General features: G+C 31.8%; 1 protein-coding gene across 1 annotated transcript in view; it reads right to left on the bottom strand.

Annotated features, from left to right (window-relative positions):
- LOC145328532 (uncharacterized) overlaps positions 1-17,492 on the bottom strand; it is a 33,227-nt gene extending 15,735 nt beyond the window's left edge. Inside the window, exons 1-12 of the mRNA XM_080172246.1 lie at positions 17,173-17,492; positions 14,608-14,666; positions 13,452-13,640; positions 12,954-13,256; positions 8,302-8,385; positions 7,853-7,980; positions 7,463-7,529; positions 7,110-7,186; positions 6,421-6,532; positions 5,877-5,978; positions 2,049-2,090; positions 1,452-1,520 (exon numbers count right to left, since the gene is read on the bottom strand). Coding sequence (XP_080028372.1) covers positions 1,452-1,520; positions 2,049-2,090; positions 5,877-5,978; positions 6,421-6,532; positions 7,110-7,186; positions 7,463-7,529; positions 7,853-7,980; positions 8,302-8,385; positions 12,954-13,256; positions 13,452-13,640; positions 14,608-14,666; positions 17,173-17,203 — 1,263 coding nt within the window. The 5' untranslated portion in view covers positions 17,204-17,492. The remainder of the gene's footprint in view (positions 1-1,451; positions 1,521-2,048; positions 2,091-5,876; positions 5,979-6,420; positions 6,533-7,109; positions 7,187-7,462; positions 7,530-7,852; positions 7,981-8,301; positions 8,386-12,953; positions 13,257-13,451; positions 13,641-14,607; positions 14,667-17,172) is intronic.
- Positions 17,493-19,299: the final 1,807 nt, after the last annotated feature.

Below are 19,299 nucleotides of genomic sequence, written 5' to 3'. Positions count from 1 at the left end.
GATATAAAAATGAAAAATAATAATATTAATATATATATATTATATATATTAATAATCAGTTTTGTTAGCCCTGAGGGAATGGAGGCTCGGGCTAAAAAAATTAGTATTGATTTTATGATTTTTATTTCGATATTCATGGAAAATTGTCTGTAATACGACGACGCTAAATATGATTTTTCAATTTTCGGTTCTACTTTATAGGAAATCTTTAATATTCATGGGATCATCATCATAATTGTCATTTATCTTAGGTAGAGCATAGACCCCTTTTCTAATGGTCTATGGAAAAGGCACATTGTGAGGCATGCTAGGGAAGGTTTTTAGCTATTTTATGGGAGAAATGATAACCTTCCACCCCTTTCAATTTACGTTAGTGTGCTACTTTTGGATCTATTAATTCTCTCAATTGCTAGTCTTAGCATTATATTAACAAGTCCTAAATGATATACAATGACAGCTATTAATTTAAATAGTACATAGTTTTACCCAAATGACACTGAATGTCAAAAATACATTTTACAAATAACTTTAGACTTTTGGTAAATTAATTTATTCCGAACAAAACAATTGTTCAATATTTTTTTTTGTTAAGATTAAAAAAATGCCAACCTTCATTGCGATATTCTAGAAAATCCCAAAAATAATACATGCTGAAAATATTTTGACTTTAGCGAAGCTACTAAATTTAGGATCGGTCGCATATCCGTTACAGATATCCCTTAGAAAGCAAAGCAACTATATAACCGTTACCAAAAGGTACAATTAGGTAGTTTATAATTCTTATCCTTTTTAAGTATCAATTCCTGTGACAACAAGGTACAATGTTATGAGCGAAGCGTCTCTATTTTCTACTTACAAAAATATACGTATGCTCTTAAATTGTACCATGTATTTAAACAATTTTGCAACAAATGCAAAGAATTTTGTTTTTACTATTTATATTCTGCTTTTTATGTTAATGTTTTTGTCTGATTTTGGAGCTTTGCTTTTATGGATGTTATATTATATCGCCAAACAGATGAGAATAACAATGTTAACAAAAAGCCATGCAAACTAATCATAAAATGAAAGTTTTATAACTAAAATTATAAATAAAATTTATTTAGTCAATGTTTTTAAACATAAATTTCTTAATCATTTTTTTTTCTATTCGAGGTATCCTAGAAAAAAATAGGTTTTTTTGATTTTTGGAAACAAAGGAATATTAAACTCATGCTATCAAAAATAACTATTCATAGTCCAAAATGCGTCTTTGTTTTAAGAGATTTTAAAATCATGAAATAAATTTGATGTATATTTTTACAGTTTTTTTTCTTGGACACTATTCGATTAATGTGAATTCTAAGCCATGCAAAATAGTGAGGCTGGGTAAAATATTTGTAAGTTTACCAAGTCACCTCAAATTACATGCAGACAGACAAACATCCTGTTAGTTGTGATAATATTAGTACCTGGGTAAATCCAGGTCTAAATGATCTATATCCATTCTGATTATGTAGATTATGATGGACACTTTGCATCTATAACAGCATTTCAATAAAAAAAACGATTACTTACATAGAAATAGAATGAGTTTGGACAATAAATAATAAAATATAGTAAACAGCATAAACTAGTTTATAACCAACTTTAAATATATTGGAGCTATTTATCGTCATTTGAAAATTTGTAAATGGCAAAACTTTTTTTAAGGTTTAAAGGTAGATATTGAACAATTCTAAATAAGCTAGCATGACTTAAATTTTTAAAAAGATATTGTATTAGGCTGTAACAGATTTTTTATTTCATCTTTAGGTGATATAAAAAAAGCTTATGACTTGCTTAGAATAAAGAAAATAAAAAAAATATTGTAAATTAATATAGGTTAAACGTAGAGGTTTTAATTGTTTTATTAGATGTACAAAAATTGTTTTACTATCATCATTTATTTTTTTCCGGGGTTAAATATTCTTTCTTATTAACTTTCAAAATTATAACTCATTTTTAAATTATTTGAAAAAGTCATATATTTACTGGGTGAGTATTTTACTAATTATCCTTATAATCACCTCTATCAAATAATCTTGAGTAGAATTCTTGTACATCGTTAACTACAAGCATTAGCATAATTATTTTAATTCAATAGGACAATTCTTTCTACTAAGAACACATATTTTCGATTGGTTTTATCATGTATCTAATTTAATTATTATATTACTTGCATCAGATAATCATTTACTCTTATACAGTAATACTCGCAGCTAGACAAAATAACAAATTCCCCCTCCTTTTTTACCCCATCCTTTTTCCTACTGGATGAACCAACTGACCAATAAATGAGGTCTAAATAGCAAGCTAAATTGACGACAAATTTTCCCCTCTCAATTTATCCACATATATCTTATATCCATTAAAAATTATACTTTAATTTTTGTCTTTCATAAGCGTAGCTACTATATAACTTGAATGCATAAGACACACAATAGATTTGTATAAATACTTATTTTTTATCAATATTCTTGAAAATTATAGAAAATTACTTGCTATAAAATTAAATGTTAAAATAGCAATTATGAAAAAAGTTTTCAACCTATTGCTATAGTAAAAAGCTTTCAGTGACACAATTTTATTTTCTATTCATTTTTCGCTGCTTTTAGATTTATTATTCTTGGGTGTACATACATAGAAAAAAAAACAACAAAATAATAAATGAATTAAATGAATATTATATACATTTATATATACAGTCAAATTTTATTGATATGATTAATTTATAAAAAAATTTTCTTCCCAAATGGCAGTTTCCTAAAAACTAGGAAGTATGCAGTAATGTGTATTCACACATTGTTTTCATACAGGCCATATAAATAAGACAAAAAAAATAGAAAAAAAGATAATAAGCAATAAATAAAATCATATTGGAGAGGAAAGAATGATAATAGGAAGGATTGATTAGGACATACAAGTCTCACACCATTATTGCAATAATAGAAATTAAAAAAAATTTTAACAAATAGATTTTGATTGATTTATCAGATTTCAAACAATATTGAAAAGAAATATAATTTTATCTACATTCTTGACATAATGGGTTGTTACACACTAAAGTTAAGCTTGATAACAAAGATTCTTTTAGATTTTTTATAAATTTTTTTCTTGATTGATTGTGGGTTAATAAATCATTATTACAATGGTTATTCCATAATTCTTGGAAATGATACTTAGGAAATCTTTCAATAGATTTAAACTTCGGTTTTTTAACATCAAACATATTAGAGTTTCTAAGATTTCTGGTATGTAATTGATTACGGCGAAGCCATGTACCTTGAAAGGAACTTGGTAGCTTACTGTTTATAAAATCATACATAAATAATAATTTCAAATAATTAGCTGATTCATGTAAAGGAAGGACATTCATTTTTTTAAATAAAGGCATTGTGTGTGAGATGTGTTTCTTACTAAAAACAATTCTTATTGCCTTTTTTTGCAATTTAATTAATGGGTCCATAGTAGATTTTAGACCACAACTCCAGGCAGGTAAACAGTAAAGTAAATGACTATTTATAAGTGAGTGAAAAAGCATTTTTTTGCTATCTAAATTCAGTATATGTTTAGCTCTATTTATAAGAAATAAGGAACTAGAAATCTTTTTACGTAAATGTTCTACATGATATTTAAAATTCAAAGAAGGATCTATAAATACACCTAGGAATTTAATTGCAGGAATATTGCTACTTGAATTGACATAATTTAAGATTTTTATTTTCTCAGGATCAAACTCATTTTCATTGTTAAAGTTTAGCTTAATATTAAGAGCATTCCAATCAATAGTATTTTCATTTTTATTAAATATCATGATTTTAGTTTTATCAGGATTTAAGCTCATTTGATTACTCCTAAACCAATCAGATATCTTTTTAAGTTCATTGTTTAATTTCAGTTTTATCTCTGTAAAGTTTTTACCAGAAATTAAAAAATTACTGTCATCAGCAAATAATAGGGTAAATAAATCAGTACAGTTTTTAAGATCATTTATGTAGATTAAAAATAGAATTGGTCCTAAAATAGAGCCCTGTGGGACACCTCTATCTATGTTCAGCTTTGTTGAGTCAGTATTGTTTACATGTACAAATTGCTGTCTATTACTTAAATAATTTTTAAACCATTCAAGTTCAACGCCATTAATGCCAATTTTTGACAACTTTTTAATTAAAATAGAGTGTGGAATTGTATCAAAACATTTTGCAAGATCACAGAAGACTCCAATTACAGTTTTATTATCATTTTTTGCTTCAGCTATATAATTTAAGAGGTGTATCACGGGGTGTATTGTAGACTTTTTTGATTGAAATCCATACTGATGTTCAAAAATGATATTATTTCTAATCAAATAGCATGACAGTTGTTGATAAATGACTTTTTCTAAAACTTTTGAGAAAATAGCTAATAAACTTATCGGCCTATAGTTTGATGGATCAGCTTTTTCATTAGAATTATTCCCTTTTAACTTAAAAATAGGTATAACTTTTGCGATTTTAAATTCAGAAGGTATTTAAACATGATAATCCTTGTTTATCATTTTTTTTTGCAAAAAAGTACATTTATTTTGCACAGTTTGTTATTGTAATATTCTTTCCAGAAAATGTTAATCTATATCATGTTTCATATGATAATATCATAATTAGGTAATAATTACCAAATATCTCAGTACATATTATTACATATTAATTTTTAATAGACAAATTTCTCTATATATAAGGTATGTATATTGTATGTATGTTAGTTTGTCGTTTGTTTTACAATGTAAGTTACAAATCCGTACATGAAAGTAACATGATCTGTGTCTGTGTGTTTGTATGTTTGTACCAAAGGATCTCGCTAATCAGAAAAACCGATACGGTTCTTCTTTACAGAGTAGCTTCTCATATGTCCTGGGCATGTTTATAACTATTTTGTTGGAGGGTAACACCACCCTCCCAAAAAAAATTGCCAAAAAATCAAGTTTTATGAAACTAGCGCCGCATAGCGATATTTTAGTTCTTTCTTGGTAAACAGCTGATCTCAACATAGAATTAAAGGAAAACTTTTTACGTTACTATTGAGGCCTCTAGGGGCGTATCCGCTAGTAAATAGATACAGTAGTATTCTTAGGATAAACATTGTCAAAAATATCTTATTATATTCGATAAAAATTGTCAGTTTGATATTGCTGCTCTATATGAAGTACATATACTTGTCCTTGATAAGGTCCATTGCATTGCAAATATATCTGAGTTTTATAAAAGCTGAATAAAAACCAAACACCAAACCGAATCACCAAACAAACAAAAAGACTTTAGCACTGAAAGGAGTTTTTTTTTTTCAACGATAAACACCATTTTTATGTCTCTATATTCAAACTTAAAATAGTAAATAAACTATATACCACAAACAAGAACAAGTACTTTACAAAACAAACAGAATAACAGGACAGACAGAGTGTGTAAAAACTATTAATTTAAAAGTATGATTCTTTTCTAAAAAGTATATGGCCAAATTATTTTCTAGTACATTTGAAATTTTTGTCTTTCCTACTCTTCTATTTGTCAAATAATTATATTTTGGTAGACAATAAAGGATAAATCAATCTTTAACAATATCTTCCCTTTAGAAGGAACATGAAGCTTTTTATCGTGCCTCTAAAAATTACGTCATAATAGCCTACCATTGGTCAATTAAAATGTTTAATGGCCTACCATTAGTAATTTTGTGTATTGGCCTATCATTAGTCATTTGTATTATATGACGTCATTTTTGATAGGCACTATAAAGAGCTTCAAGGAACGTGGAATATTTTAATTGTTATTGAAAGATTAATTTAACATCCATTATACTATCTTTAAATCCCTGAGAATCACCTGTGGCATTGTTAGTGCTGCTTTAGTCAGCATTCTCCCCTCCCTGTCGTGTTTAGCATGGAGTCCATGTAGCCCTCCGGGGCCACCAGGTAGTCCAGACAACTAAATATATGATAGTTATATCTCGCATCGTATTATAAACGGCTTTCCGCGGATATAGTATGTACAGTTATGGTATCAAAACTAGTTTTTTAGCCCCAAGGAGCCAAAGAAAGCTGGATATAATACGATGCTAGACATAGATTTTCGTATGGATGAGAACCGGTTCCTATCCACCAGATTCGAATAAATACGAGAAATGAATTTATAAATCCTTATAATAAAGTAACAGGATCTGTAAGTGTCTGTGTGTACTAAAGGATATCGCTAACTATTGAGCTGATAAGGTTCTCCTTTGCGGTGCAGATTCTCATAGATCCTGGGAAGAAAAAGTAACCCCCCCCCTCTATTTTTTTAAACCAATTTTCTTTTAAAACTACAGGCTACACCCCCCCCCCCTCAATCAGATTTACAGATATGTCTGCCTTCGCATGTGATGATGTACCTGAGGTTGATGCATGCCCAGAAACCGGTTTTGCGGGGGCACTGGGGGTGTCCGGGGGTGTAGAGCTGGTAGGCCAGGCGGGAAGTGGGGGTGCAGTCCACCGAGCCGAGATCTAATAAAATATTTAATCATTTGCCAGTCAGACCTATCCAACAATCTTTCATCATATAGTAAAGGTAAAGGTTGAAACATCCCATTAAATAGAAATATGTTTCATTAATTAAGGGCGGTTAACATATAAAGAACAGGATAAGGCAATCATTAGTATATCATTAAATATTAGTGCTTTATTCAGGTAGGGAGGGGACAATAGGCTGTTTATTACACTATTTATGTTTTCTTGTTTGTTGGCTCAACAACTTTGGAGACTTTATTGAATTTTGATTTGTTGGTTTATTTAGTTGTAGTTTTTGTATCATCATTGGGGATTTACATCAATTAATCAGCAGTTGTTTAATTCTTTTAGATCCCTGATATTAATTCTGATCATAAATACATTATCAACTATCAAGACTTGAAGCTTTTACTAAAACAGTACTTGTATGTTCTATATGGCTCTATCTCAACCCCATACATGAAACAACCATATCCATCCAAGTTTATTAGCTTTTGCAAATACCAAATAACACTATTTTTGTATGCTTATGTTGAAATACATATCTACCTATCTATCTATGTATATTGTATACCTGGAATCTTGGCTGTTCTTTGGGAAAAAAATACTGTCAGGGCCAGGTCCCTTCAGTCCAGGAAAACCAGGCAAATCCTGAAAATATTTTTAAAAAAATTTATGCACATATCCTATTATTTAGATTAGTAAGATTTTTTTTGTCTAAAGCTTAAAATTGAATAACTGCTAATTCTTTTTAGATAGGTTTTGCATAATTTTTTTCTAAAGAAAAGAGATTGCCATAATACGGTCAGGTTTAGACTTCCAGCTGATTTTTTAAAATTGTAAACTAAAAGGTTGATTTTTCTAAGGCTTACAGGCTGCTGACGCGCTTCTGCCGAGCCCTGGTTTTATCCAGTAAATGTTGCTAACCTTAGCTCTCAATTCACCGAGTTTATCCAAAGAATTGTTGTTGTTACTGAACGGTGACATTGGTCCTAAGTTTGCAATTGTTTATATAACAGAATTAAATTTCAAAACTAGAAAATCTAATTTTAAAAAAGGGAATGTGATGCTCTTAAGGAGCCCAGTATAAGAAAAAAAAAAGTGTTTAATGATAAAAAACTTTAAAAACACATCAAACATGGAATATATTGTCAATAAATCACAAAATGTTATTTTTTTCGTTTCTTAAAAATAACCTTATATTTTTTCATATTGAAATAAAAACTCTATGTGATAAGTTGTTGCGGCTGTTTAAGGACCAATGCATTTTCCTTCTTAGATAGCCTTAATAATTCTGTTATGTATAAACACATTCCTGGTGGCTGGTGGGGCGGGGGCGATGGTGGCGATTTTAGTCCGCCATTAACGCCGCCGGCGGTCAAACCGTTTGCAGCGGCGGCAGCTGATGCTGGAAAGAGCAGCGGGTTGAGATGAGATAGGCCAGACTAATCAAGATCATTATTCATTTTGTTAAGTAAAATCTAAGGGGCTTATAATACAAGCTCTAAAGCGATGAGACAATGGTTGATAAATTGATGTACATCCCCAATTATGATACACAAAATCACCAGTTCTTTAGATTACAATTATTGGTTGACATATTTTGACTCGAAACTAAATAAACCAACTAATCTAAATTTAATAAAAGTCCCCAAACTTGTTAAACCAACGAGTAAGAAAACATTATTATGGGGACTAGGGTAATAAACAGCCCAATGTCCCCTTCCCTCCATGCAAGTTTGGCATCTAAATATAATGAGCAATGCCTGTTGTAGCAGCAGAAAGCTGTGCAGCTGTTGTTGAATAGTTTGTTGATGCTGTGCTAGAGCTGCTTGTAAAGCCTGAACCTCCTGCAAAAATTTAGGTTTTTAAGTAGTATGTTTTTTTTGTTTGTCCGTTAAGATCACACAAAACACTGAACTGATTTAGTTCTCCATTTTAGAAAAGTCTTACAAAGGTCATGGGATAGATTTTGTCTATTTTGATTTTAGAATTAGGCTTTAATCATTTGAAAATAAAAAAAAACATTAAATTTTGCTAATATTCTCGCTAGCCGCTTAACCGATAGGGTACTCTTTGGAAGAAAAAAAAATAGGGGGGATTATACTACTAGTTTTTGACACTAAAACTAGGGGTGGGGCTCAAATTCAATTCACCACCACCTAAAGTGCCTCTAAAGGCCTCTAGGGGCGTAGCCAAAAGTAGCATATATAACAGAGATGTTTGATAGTTTTAGCATAAAAGAGGATTCAGCCGGATTACATAAGACATATATTATGAGGAAAGCTAAACTTCATAGAACAAACGTTGCTTAACTAAAACCTAAAGTAAATGTTTCATTTGCCAAATACATATTGTACTTTAGCATATAAGAAACAATGAAAAATATGTATTTGTGATTTGGCTGGCAAAAAATCATTAGTTTGTTGCCAATATATTATTGGATTTTTATATTCACCAACAATATTGACCAAGATATTACATTATTGAAACTGATCATATGCAGGAAAAAGGGAATGTGATTCTGACAAACAATTCTAAAGGAAAATTTCCCCACAACCCCCTTATCTTTTTTCTCCCCTTCTTACCCACTCCCCTTCACTTATGTGAAAAAAAAAACAAGTCTTACTCCAACCTTACTATAACAAAATATTGAATTTTGCGGCATTTTTAAAGGGAATTAATTGGCTGAATAGCAGACCTTGATCATATGATGAATGAATTGATGAGGCACTTTCCCTATGAATGTATAAGTATTTATACATAATCCAGATAAGTTCATAGATCTGTGTTGGGGTCTAATTTCGTATGCTAGCAAATTGCTATCTGCTCTTTTGTACAAACTTAGCTGATATTGGCTATTGGCTGATATTCAAAGACCCAATTAAAAGTCGGCACAGGGTCCACGGGGTTTGGACATACAGTTATTTAACCCCTTACTTTAACCCTTTACTGTTTTACAATAATGTTAAGATTTGAGGAGTGATTACCCCCTTCCCTCAAGAGCTCTAGAGGCCTCTAGGAGCATAGCAGCTAGTGTAAATTAAAAGACAAAGAGTACAAAGTGCAGCCTTGACAAATTATGTAATACACAAACATATACACATACACATATGTAGGTTTATCCAGAGATAGAAAGGGATAAGACAATTGTCGAAAATTTATGTACTTCCCCAATGATGATGGAAAAAAATACCCCTTCTATAGATTACAATTAATTGTTGAAACACTCAATTCAATGAAGCAAATAATCCAAAATTCAGTGAAGTCCCCAAAGTTGTAGTGCCAACAAGTAAGAAAACTTAAAACTTTGGGGGACTAGTGTAATAAACATCCAAATGTCCCCTCCCACCCTGAGGTTTATCTATGACAAACACAGCCACAACCAAAATTAATATTGTTCTTATCAGTTTATGTAAATATTATATATGCAAAAACATACATAGGTACATACAAACTTTCATGAGATATAAAAAACTAGCGGGAACCCCACTAGATGCCTCTAGGGACCCTTGAGAAGGGGGGAAGTATTTTTCTAGGGACGATTTATCTTGGAACGGTGCTGGTACCCCACCCCAAAATTGTTATACACCTTCCCAGGACCCATGAGAAGCTACCCTGTAAAGGAGAACCATATCGGTTTAGCGATTAGCGAGATCCTTTAGTACAAATAGATAGACATCCTGTTACTTTATTCTTGAAGCTTAGGGGCGCAGTCGTCAATGTATTATATTACATTACAAACATAAATGTATGTATGTATGTATACTGTAAAAGTATGCAAAAAGTGTAGCTATACAAACAAACCCTAATGGAAGTATTGCTTATCTTACATAGGCACAAGAAATATAGGAATATAGGTTATTTAACCATATACACCTCTGGGTTTCTCATGCTCTATATGCTTATACTAGCGGCTTCGCCCATAGGCGTCCATTTGGCACCCCCAAACGATTTTGGGGGTGCCGTAGGCACCCCCAAAATTTTGTGAACAATACCCCCCCAAAAAAAAAATTACCCCTACCTTGGGGGTGCCGTAGGCACCCCCAACGATTTTGGGGGGGGTATTTACCCCCCCCAAACCATTTTGGGGGGGGTAATTACCCCCCCAAAAGAAATGTTCTTTAAAAAAAATTTTTTGGGGGGGGTATTTACCCCCCCCCCCAAATTGAATGTTCTTAAAAAAAAAATTTGTTGTTAAAATCCCAATTTTCTTTAGTTTTTCTCTCTTTTTATTGTCTTTTACATAATTTGCATCGTGGCAACGCCCCTTAAGGGGCAATTCGTCGTATTTTTAAAATGGCTTTTGATTATATTTATTTATATTTTAGGATAGGTTATATTGGTTTAGGTGATTGCCCCACATGGTTAAGCAATTGGCCCCCCGCAGGGGCTAGAAATAAGAGAGAAGCTTGTGTGAAAAAAAACGAAGAAACGCCCCTTAAAGAGCGTTGCCACAAAAGGGACTATACCCCAATATAGTCCAACCAGTTAAAACAGTTCTTAACCATGATAACAAAAAATTTAATTTTTATTTGCTTGGGCCTTTATAAGGGCTAAAACCATCCCGGGGATCTATGATGTAATTGTAAAGCACTGAAGATTCCATAAAATAGATACCTAACTAAATTAAATATTTCATTAAATAATGTAAAAGAATTTCTATAGGCGATTTCTTTTGGGAGGATGTCAAGGTGTCTCAAAACTAGTTATAAAACTTACCAGGACCTATAAGACGCTTCACTTTAAAGTATAATCATATTGGTTCATTGGTTAGTGAGTTAATTATTGTATTTTTATGTTCTAAAGAATGAGATACTACTATATATTTGAATAGTAGTGGCGCCCTTAGCATCTAAGAACTCGTGTTTTCTAAAGGGTAAAAAGGGAGGAGAAAAATAGCCTAAAACCACTCAAAGGATTGACCTATATTAGTGTGGAACCATCATGGGATCTATGTGAAGCTTTCCTAAAAAGGAGAACTCAGTATTAAAAGTAATGAAATCTGAAGCTATAGTCAAATAAACCTTACTTACTACTTTATGTTATAGGATAGTACTTATTAACTTAATAGATTAGGTAGGTGCTTTTTTTACATAATTAAATTACCCCCCCCAAAAATTTTACCCCCGGGGTAAATTAGTTTGGGGGGGGGGGTAATTACCCCCCCCCCAACAGATTTGGGGGGAGTATTTACCCCCCCCCCCCCCCAACAGACTTTAGGGGGGGTAATTACCCCCCCCAATCAAATTTTACCCCCGGGGTAAAAATTTTGGGGGGGGTAAAAAAAAATTTCGGCGCGCTTCGCGCGACATTTTACCCCCCCCCCCCAAACACGAACTACCCCCCCCCCTAAAATTTGGACGCCCCTGGCTTCGCCCCTAGCCTCTAGGGGCTTTGCCCCAAGAGATGATAAAAAAGTGTTAGGTGAAATTTGTAAAAAAAAAATAAGAAGGAGCAAGGAAATCTTCTACAAAGGAAATCTTCCACAAAGGAAATCTTCCACAAAGGAAATCTTCTACAAAGGACCAAGGATATCTCCTATAAAAAAAAGGACCAAGGATATCTCCTAAAAAAAAAAAAAAAAATCTTTTTGTTTTTTTTGTTTTTGAGGGGGTTGGGGGTGTCCAACCCCCACCTCCCAAGAAAATAGCTTAAAACCAATATTCCCTAAAGAGTAGAATCCAATCGGTTCAGTGGTTACCGAGATCTTAAGGGACAGACGGACGGACGGACAGACAGACATCGTTCTACTTTGTATTATAGATATGTTTGATGTCTGCTTGTGTGTATGTTTGATTTTCTCTTTAAATGTACCAAAAACATTTGCTTTTGTGTTTCTAGTCAGAGGAACACAGTAAAAGTGTCGGACTGATTATGACGTAAATAAAAAAATTAGGCAATGAGAGGCCATTATTGACCAATGGTAAAATTTATAGTGGCCTCTCATTAGCTAATTTTTTTTACGTCATAATCAGTCCGACACTTTTACTGTGTTCTAGTCAGAGTAGTTTTTTAAAAAATATTTGAAGACAATATAATTATAATTTTTTACCTTGTTGTTATAAGAATCATTATTCCAAACATCAGATATATAGGATAATTATGTAAAAAAAATTGTAAGAAAACTTAAAATTCAGTTTTTTTAAAATGTACATACGGACTTTCCGTCTTTCTTACATGTCTAAATAAACGAAAAGAGCTAACCGTTACGGAAGGAATGACACACGGACCAACCCAAATTATAGAAAAGCTTCGTTTTTAAATGATTTTTAATGAGGTTCAATAGTTTTGATTTTAACATTACATTCGATTAAATTTTGCGTTTTATTTAGGATATGCTTGATGTTGTTGTATTACTTAGAATAAAATTGTCCTTGTTAAGATATGGACACAGTACAAAAAGTTTGTTCATTACCTGAATACCAAATGAGGGGGGCGGTGACGATCTTGGAGGTGGGGACACGCCTCCATGCGGGGGAGAGGCGTTATCCAACGGTGAATGGGGCCGGGGTATCCCCATTTTTTCATGTATAGATGGGAGCGGGGATTGGGGAGGAGGGGAATGGGAGCGCAAGGGTCCCCTTCCCCGCTCTCCCCCCGAACCGCAATTTGAATTTCGAGAATGAGGGCGGCTTCTGTTGTGTTGGGGGGAGGGTGGGGGCGAATTTTTGTCTAGTTTCGACGTCCATCCGCCTTTTTCGGCTTGGCTAGAGATAATCTGAAATAAAAAAAGGCTTATTTGCTGCAGATCTCCAAAATAACCCATTTTATAAACGTTTAGTATTTTTAGTACTTAATTTGTCTGTTTGACAGTTATATTTAATACATGTTTAGGAATTGTCAAATGCTACTCAAAAGTCAAAAATACAAAACTGTAGTTAATTCTTGTAATAAAAAAAACGATTCTTTTTACCTGACTAAGAGAGAGGTGTCCAGCTTGTAGGGCTACCAGGGCTGCCTGCAGGGTTGGGTTGGGTAGGTGGGGCAGTGGGGGCGATGGGGAGGGGGCAAAGTGAGGGGATGATGATGGGGGAGGGGATTTCATTCTAGGGGATTGGGGCTGTTCGTCTTTGGCTAAATTGAGTGCCTCCATTTCTTCCTCCTAGAAAATTACTTTTTTTTTTATTGATGAATTTAAGCAATATTTACCTGTGAATATATAAAACAAGAATCTTTTTTTGTGTATGCCTTACTTTTTTAATTTTAGGAAATAATTAAAATAACACTCCTTTGATATAGATTATATTGTTAAGTTCAAAGCAATAATTAATCTACAACCTAAAAAATTTGTCAATTTACAAAGATAGTCATGTTCTAATAAACTTATAGTCTTTGTCAGAAAGGCATAAGAGTAATAGATTTTTAACTCTTAATGAAACATTTTGATCAAGTTAAAAGTCGAATAGTAGGACTGGACATACTATAATTATAAAATGCAAAAAAATTATGCAAAGGGTATATAAATTTAATGTAATTGTAATATTCTAATATTTTTATTAAAGAACAAGGATGACAACACCCATAAAAGCGAAGCACTGAAACGGTAGGACAAACGGACATTAACACTTGTCTAGTGTCTGAACTGAATAATCAGAATATAAAAGTATCGAAAGAGTCGAATCAAAATTGTAAGTAAATTTGTTGAAAAACTGATTGATACAGGATAATGTTTTGGACATACTTACATTTTTAGGACTTGATTATAGAGTTGCTTTGCTTATACTATTGTTCTTTGTTGTCCCAGGAATCAATATACCAAAAATCAGATCAAACGGATAATTAGATCACATAAAAATTTGTTGTTAAAAAAGTAGAAAAATCAACATGTTTAAAATGGACATACGGACATTCTGGTAATGATTATAGAGTTGCTACGCTTTCTAAATCGTACCTAACTACTACAGGAATCATCATGCAAAGTTTGAAATCGATAGGACAATTCTAACATGCCTAAATTAACGAATAAAAGCTATCTATCTCGGACAGAAGTACGGACGGACGGACGGACGTACGGACCGACCCTAATTATAGAAAAGCTTCGCTTTTAAAAAGTAGAAAGAATTCAATACCTCTCTATCTTGCTTAGTTTCTGTTAGTCTATCATTTTGTAATACTGAACTTCGTAGATCTAAATAACACAATATTATTAGTTTTTTGGTTAATACGAAATTGTAGCATAATAGTTAAGGTAAAAAGTACATCCGTTTGTAAGATCATGAAGTACAAAATTAAAGACAAAGACCAAATTGTGTCAAAAATGAAACATGTGGCGTCATAAAAATGACGGATTATCTATCTCATTTTTAGGGGGTTTCTTTTCCACTTCTTTTCCACAAGTTAAACGGTTGAATACAACGACATCGAAACTAATTATTATGTGAGAATACATTTTAATTATAATACTTTTTTACAATCAAAAAAATGAAATAAAAAAACTTTTTATAAAGAAAGAAAGAAAACACATTTAAAAAGAATATATAGCTATAAAAATTGTACAGTTGCTTCGCTACAAAAATACAAATGTTTTAAATTGAATTTTAATTGCAATAATAAACATGATGTTTTATTGCAATTTATCAATTCTTTCAAGGAATGTAATTAATTAAAAGTCTAATAAAATTTGTTTTCAGTGGTTTAATATTTTATAAAAATACAATTCTTTATATATGGGAGTTTTAGATTCAATTAAAAGGCAGCTTGTTTTCTATGCAGAAAAGCCTCGCTCAAAGCAATATAACCTTTTACGTGTAATGTCAAATTAAATCATTCAACGATATTTGTAATTATTTGCAATATTGACAAAATCCTTTACATTTGAAGTGAAATATTGCATTCTGAACCCCCCACCCCCTCATTAAAACAAATCCTTAGAAAAAATAAAGTATTTTCTTTCTAGGTTAAATAAGACTGACAGTGTTTTTTTTTTAAAGCTTACATCTTATCTTGATTATGCAGTTGCCTATATTACATAGCAACTGAGCAAGTCCAATTTTTAAACATACTAGTCTTTAGGGAATTTAAAGGGTAACCGAGGTTGCACAAATTACCCAAACTTTTCAGATCGAACCTAGTAAAAGTGTCTGACTCTGATTATGACGTAAAAAAAATTTAGCCAATAGGAGGCCAGTATACACTGTAATTGACCAATGGTAGAATTTATAGTGGCCTCTAATTGGCTATTTTTTTTACGTCATAATCAGAGTCAGACACTTTTACTAGGTTCTTCAGATCTACCCCCCCCCCTCCAAACATTTTTTTACGTTCTTTGTTAGAACCTAAGTGATATAGAAGATGCTCTACTATAATAAGATGGAGGGGGGGGGGGGGGTTATAATTGGTTCACTGCTGAACATAAAAGGATTCTACCGTAATATTTGTTTTCAATACATGCTAATGTGGAGAAAAAGAATTTTGAAGGTTAAGTTAAAGTTTACTTGGCAAAAAGATGGAAAAAGTTCTAATACACTAAATACAGAATAATTTAGAAAATAAAACTGTAATGTCTTTCTGTCACTCCAATGTACGTCTTTAATTACAGAATTTTTTCTGAAAATACCCAAACATTTATACATGTAAGAAGAAAGATAATATATTAAGAGAAGAGGGAATAAAAATATATATCTGTTTGTACGCAAAAGTTGCGTACACCAAGGTCATGACCCACAACACACACACACACACACACACACACTGGGCCTAGACAACTACCAGACAGGATAATGGTAATAAAAGGGAAAGGGGAGTGGGTGATAGAGGATGACTTTGCATATTCCGATCCCCACCCAGGGGATTCCCCGTGGGCTCTGGATTATTCAAAAAAAAATATTGGAGAATTAGACAAAATTACAATTCTTACATATATTACTTGTAGGATAAATATTGAAAAAATTGCAGAAATCAAATGTAAAAATGTATTAAAAAGATAAAAAAAAATCCAGGGCCCGGCCCGAGGCCTGGGGCCTCCAACCCTTTCCATTGTGGTTCCTTTGGTTATTCTAATGTTGTAATGTAATACCACAATAATAAGCTAATGTGCAATGAATATGAACTGTTATATTTAGAACTATTCGACTTTAAAATCGTTATTTCTCTTTTTTTGGTGATATGGTATATGAATAAATGCTCTTATTTTTTTAGTTGTTGTTTTTGTGTTTACAGATGAATATATTATATTGATCAAATTACATTTGCTGAGAATAGTATAATATTTACATATAAATAAAGTGGATTATTTTATACTAGCCTACATAATATGAGAAGTATGTATGCTATATAGGTTTTATTACTTAGCAAAGTTCATTAAAAACAATCTTTAAAAAATACAAAGCATATGTTAGTCTTAAAAAGACAAATTTTGGGTATCTGTTATGGATTGTTAAATCCCCTCAGAAATAGCAAAGAAAAGAACATTTACAATGATAAAAACACCGTTTCCAGATAACAAAATATTACTTTGTAAACTAAAATATCTTTACCACAAAAATTATTAGCGCATTTCTATTTGTAAATATTAGAAGAGAGGGCGCATAGACTGTATTCTTTACAATCTCTTTGTGACGTACTTACAATCCTTGGACGAATAGACGAACGAACTCTGTTTATAGAATAGGTTCGCTACAATTAATATAATTAACCTGTGTGTGACGATGAAAGAGTTTGTGCCATTTGTGGGTTGGGCCAGATTTTACAGGCAGGTCAACCTGTCAGCTTTCAGCGGTCAGAACACAGGAATAGGCCAGATTATTACAAGAAGGTCAAGCGGTCAGCTTTCAGTGGTCAGAACACAGGAATAGGTCAGATTATTCTAGAAGGTCAAGCTATCAGCTTACAGCGGTCAGAACACAGGAATAGGTCAGATTATACAGGAAGGTCAAGCGGTCAGCTTACAGTGGTCAGAATGTTGAGTAAATCACCAGTTTATGAGTTTTTCACCAGAAGTTATGCATGTATTCACCTGAAAAAAAGATACCGTTTTAATTTTAACATTTTTGCAATTTTTAGATCATTAATTTTTTTGTAAGTATACCAATCATCATGTTTGATAGTAGATAGATAATCGTTTAATATGTGAAAATAAGCAAATTAATACAATAGACATAATAGACCTATAATGTCTTTGCATGTTAGTTATGATTTACAGATGTTTATAGCTTAAAATACATTTCATTCATGTTCCATTAACAATAATCATAAAATATTTTTGAAAAGATTATACTCTGTTGAAAAGCTTATCAAATTTGAAACCAAAATTAAATTGGAAATAAATATCGTTTGGTTCAGATTATAATTCAAATTTTTTATATGAGGTCACTTCAAAATATCAAGTTAAACCTTAAACAATTCTTTAAAATCTATTAATCTATTTAAAATCCAAATATCCTTCCTTAAATTATATTTAGGATAGTTCTTGAGAAAAGATTTGAAGTAACGCCGATACTCTAATGTCCGATAGTCCAAATATCATTCTACATCGACTTTCATTAGGCTATAAATTAACCTAATTGTCAATATTAATAGCAGAGGAGTACATCAAATTATACTGGTACCTTAAGTTTTATTTGTACCTTATCTCATTCATGGGCTTAAAAACTTTGGGAACATTTTTTATAAATTTTGATTTAAACTACCAGTGGCCAAACTTTATGAGCAATAATTTTAATCTACAGAAGGGGTAACTTTGTTATCTTCCTTATTCATTGACTGATATATAGTAAAATATTACAAATTGATTAAAATAAAATAGATAAAGTTTGCAGATTCAAAGATTATAATTTTTATGTTGTTTTTGTATTATTGATGTTTAGAGTACAAGTGGCTGCGCCACATGAAGGTATCGAAAATCAATGCCCCTCTCCCTTTTTTTTCATATGGAAAATTCTCAAGGCCATGCCTCCAAAATGAGTGCCGCAACCCCTAAACTACAAATAGTTCAAAACTTTCTTTTTCGAGATCTTAACGAACTTGCTTGAATACATACAGATATGTCATCCTATAACTTTCATAAAAAGGTATAAAAAGCACTGTGTTAAACGACTAAAGCACATGTCTAAACAAAACTAACGAGTTAAAAATATCGAACAGCAATGACCCTTAATTTCACTATTATTATGCTTTTTATTATCTCTAAATACAAAATTAAATCATTTCAAATTCCAATAAAATTAGCATTTGCCTAGGGAGGTACGTTTAATCTAAGGAAAAATACTTTTCCTCCAAATTTTCCGCCAATCAAAAGAGGCAATTTTGATTCAATATTTTTTCTTCGATTCGACTTTTTTACCACTCAAAAATTAGGAAAAAATGTATTGTTTTAAGTATTATTTTTTTATTGATTTATGATCCAGATCCTAGGCCTAAGTGGTGAAGACCCGTTTGGTCTGCTAGCAAATTGCTTTTGTTCTTTTGTATGGACTTTGCTGTGTTTATATTTCCAGCTCTATTAGCTGATTTCAAAGCGTTATAGTGTCCCCACCATGTGTGCAGAGTTACATAAAGCTCATGCCCCCTCTATTCTTTTACTTTAATCTTGCAATTATTTTTAAAATTCAATTTTAGTCAATGGGAAATTGTTTAAAAATGCATATTAAATTATTCATGAATTTTATTTGTTTAATGATAACACTATTTTTATGTTTGTTTGAAGGTAAAAATGCATAATTAAATTTAACAGTTATATAATTCAAATAAAATAAAAAAGTGTACCTTAAGTATATTAAAATACGCGGTCTAGCCTAATCGTTTGAACTGGTTTTAAAGGTTTA

The sequence above is a fragment of the Acartia tonsa genome, chromosome 9 (assembly GCF_053477335.1).
Source record: "Acartia tonsa isolate MP-2025a chromosome 9, ASM5347733v1, whole genome shotgun sequence".
Taxonomy (NCBI): Eukaryota; Metazoa; Arthropoda; class Copepoda; order Calanoida; family Acartiidae; genus Acartia; species Acartia tonsa.
Note: the sequence above shows the minus strand (reverse complement) of the source record. Positions and strands in the feature narration are given on the sequence as shown.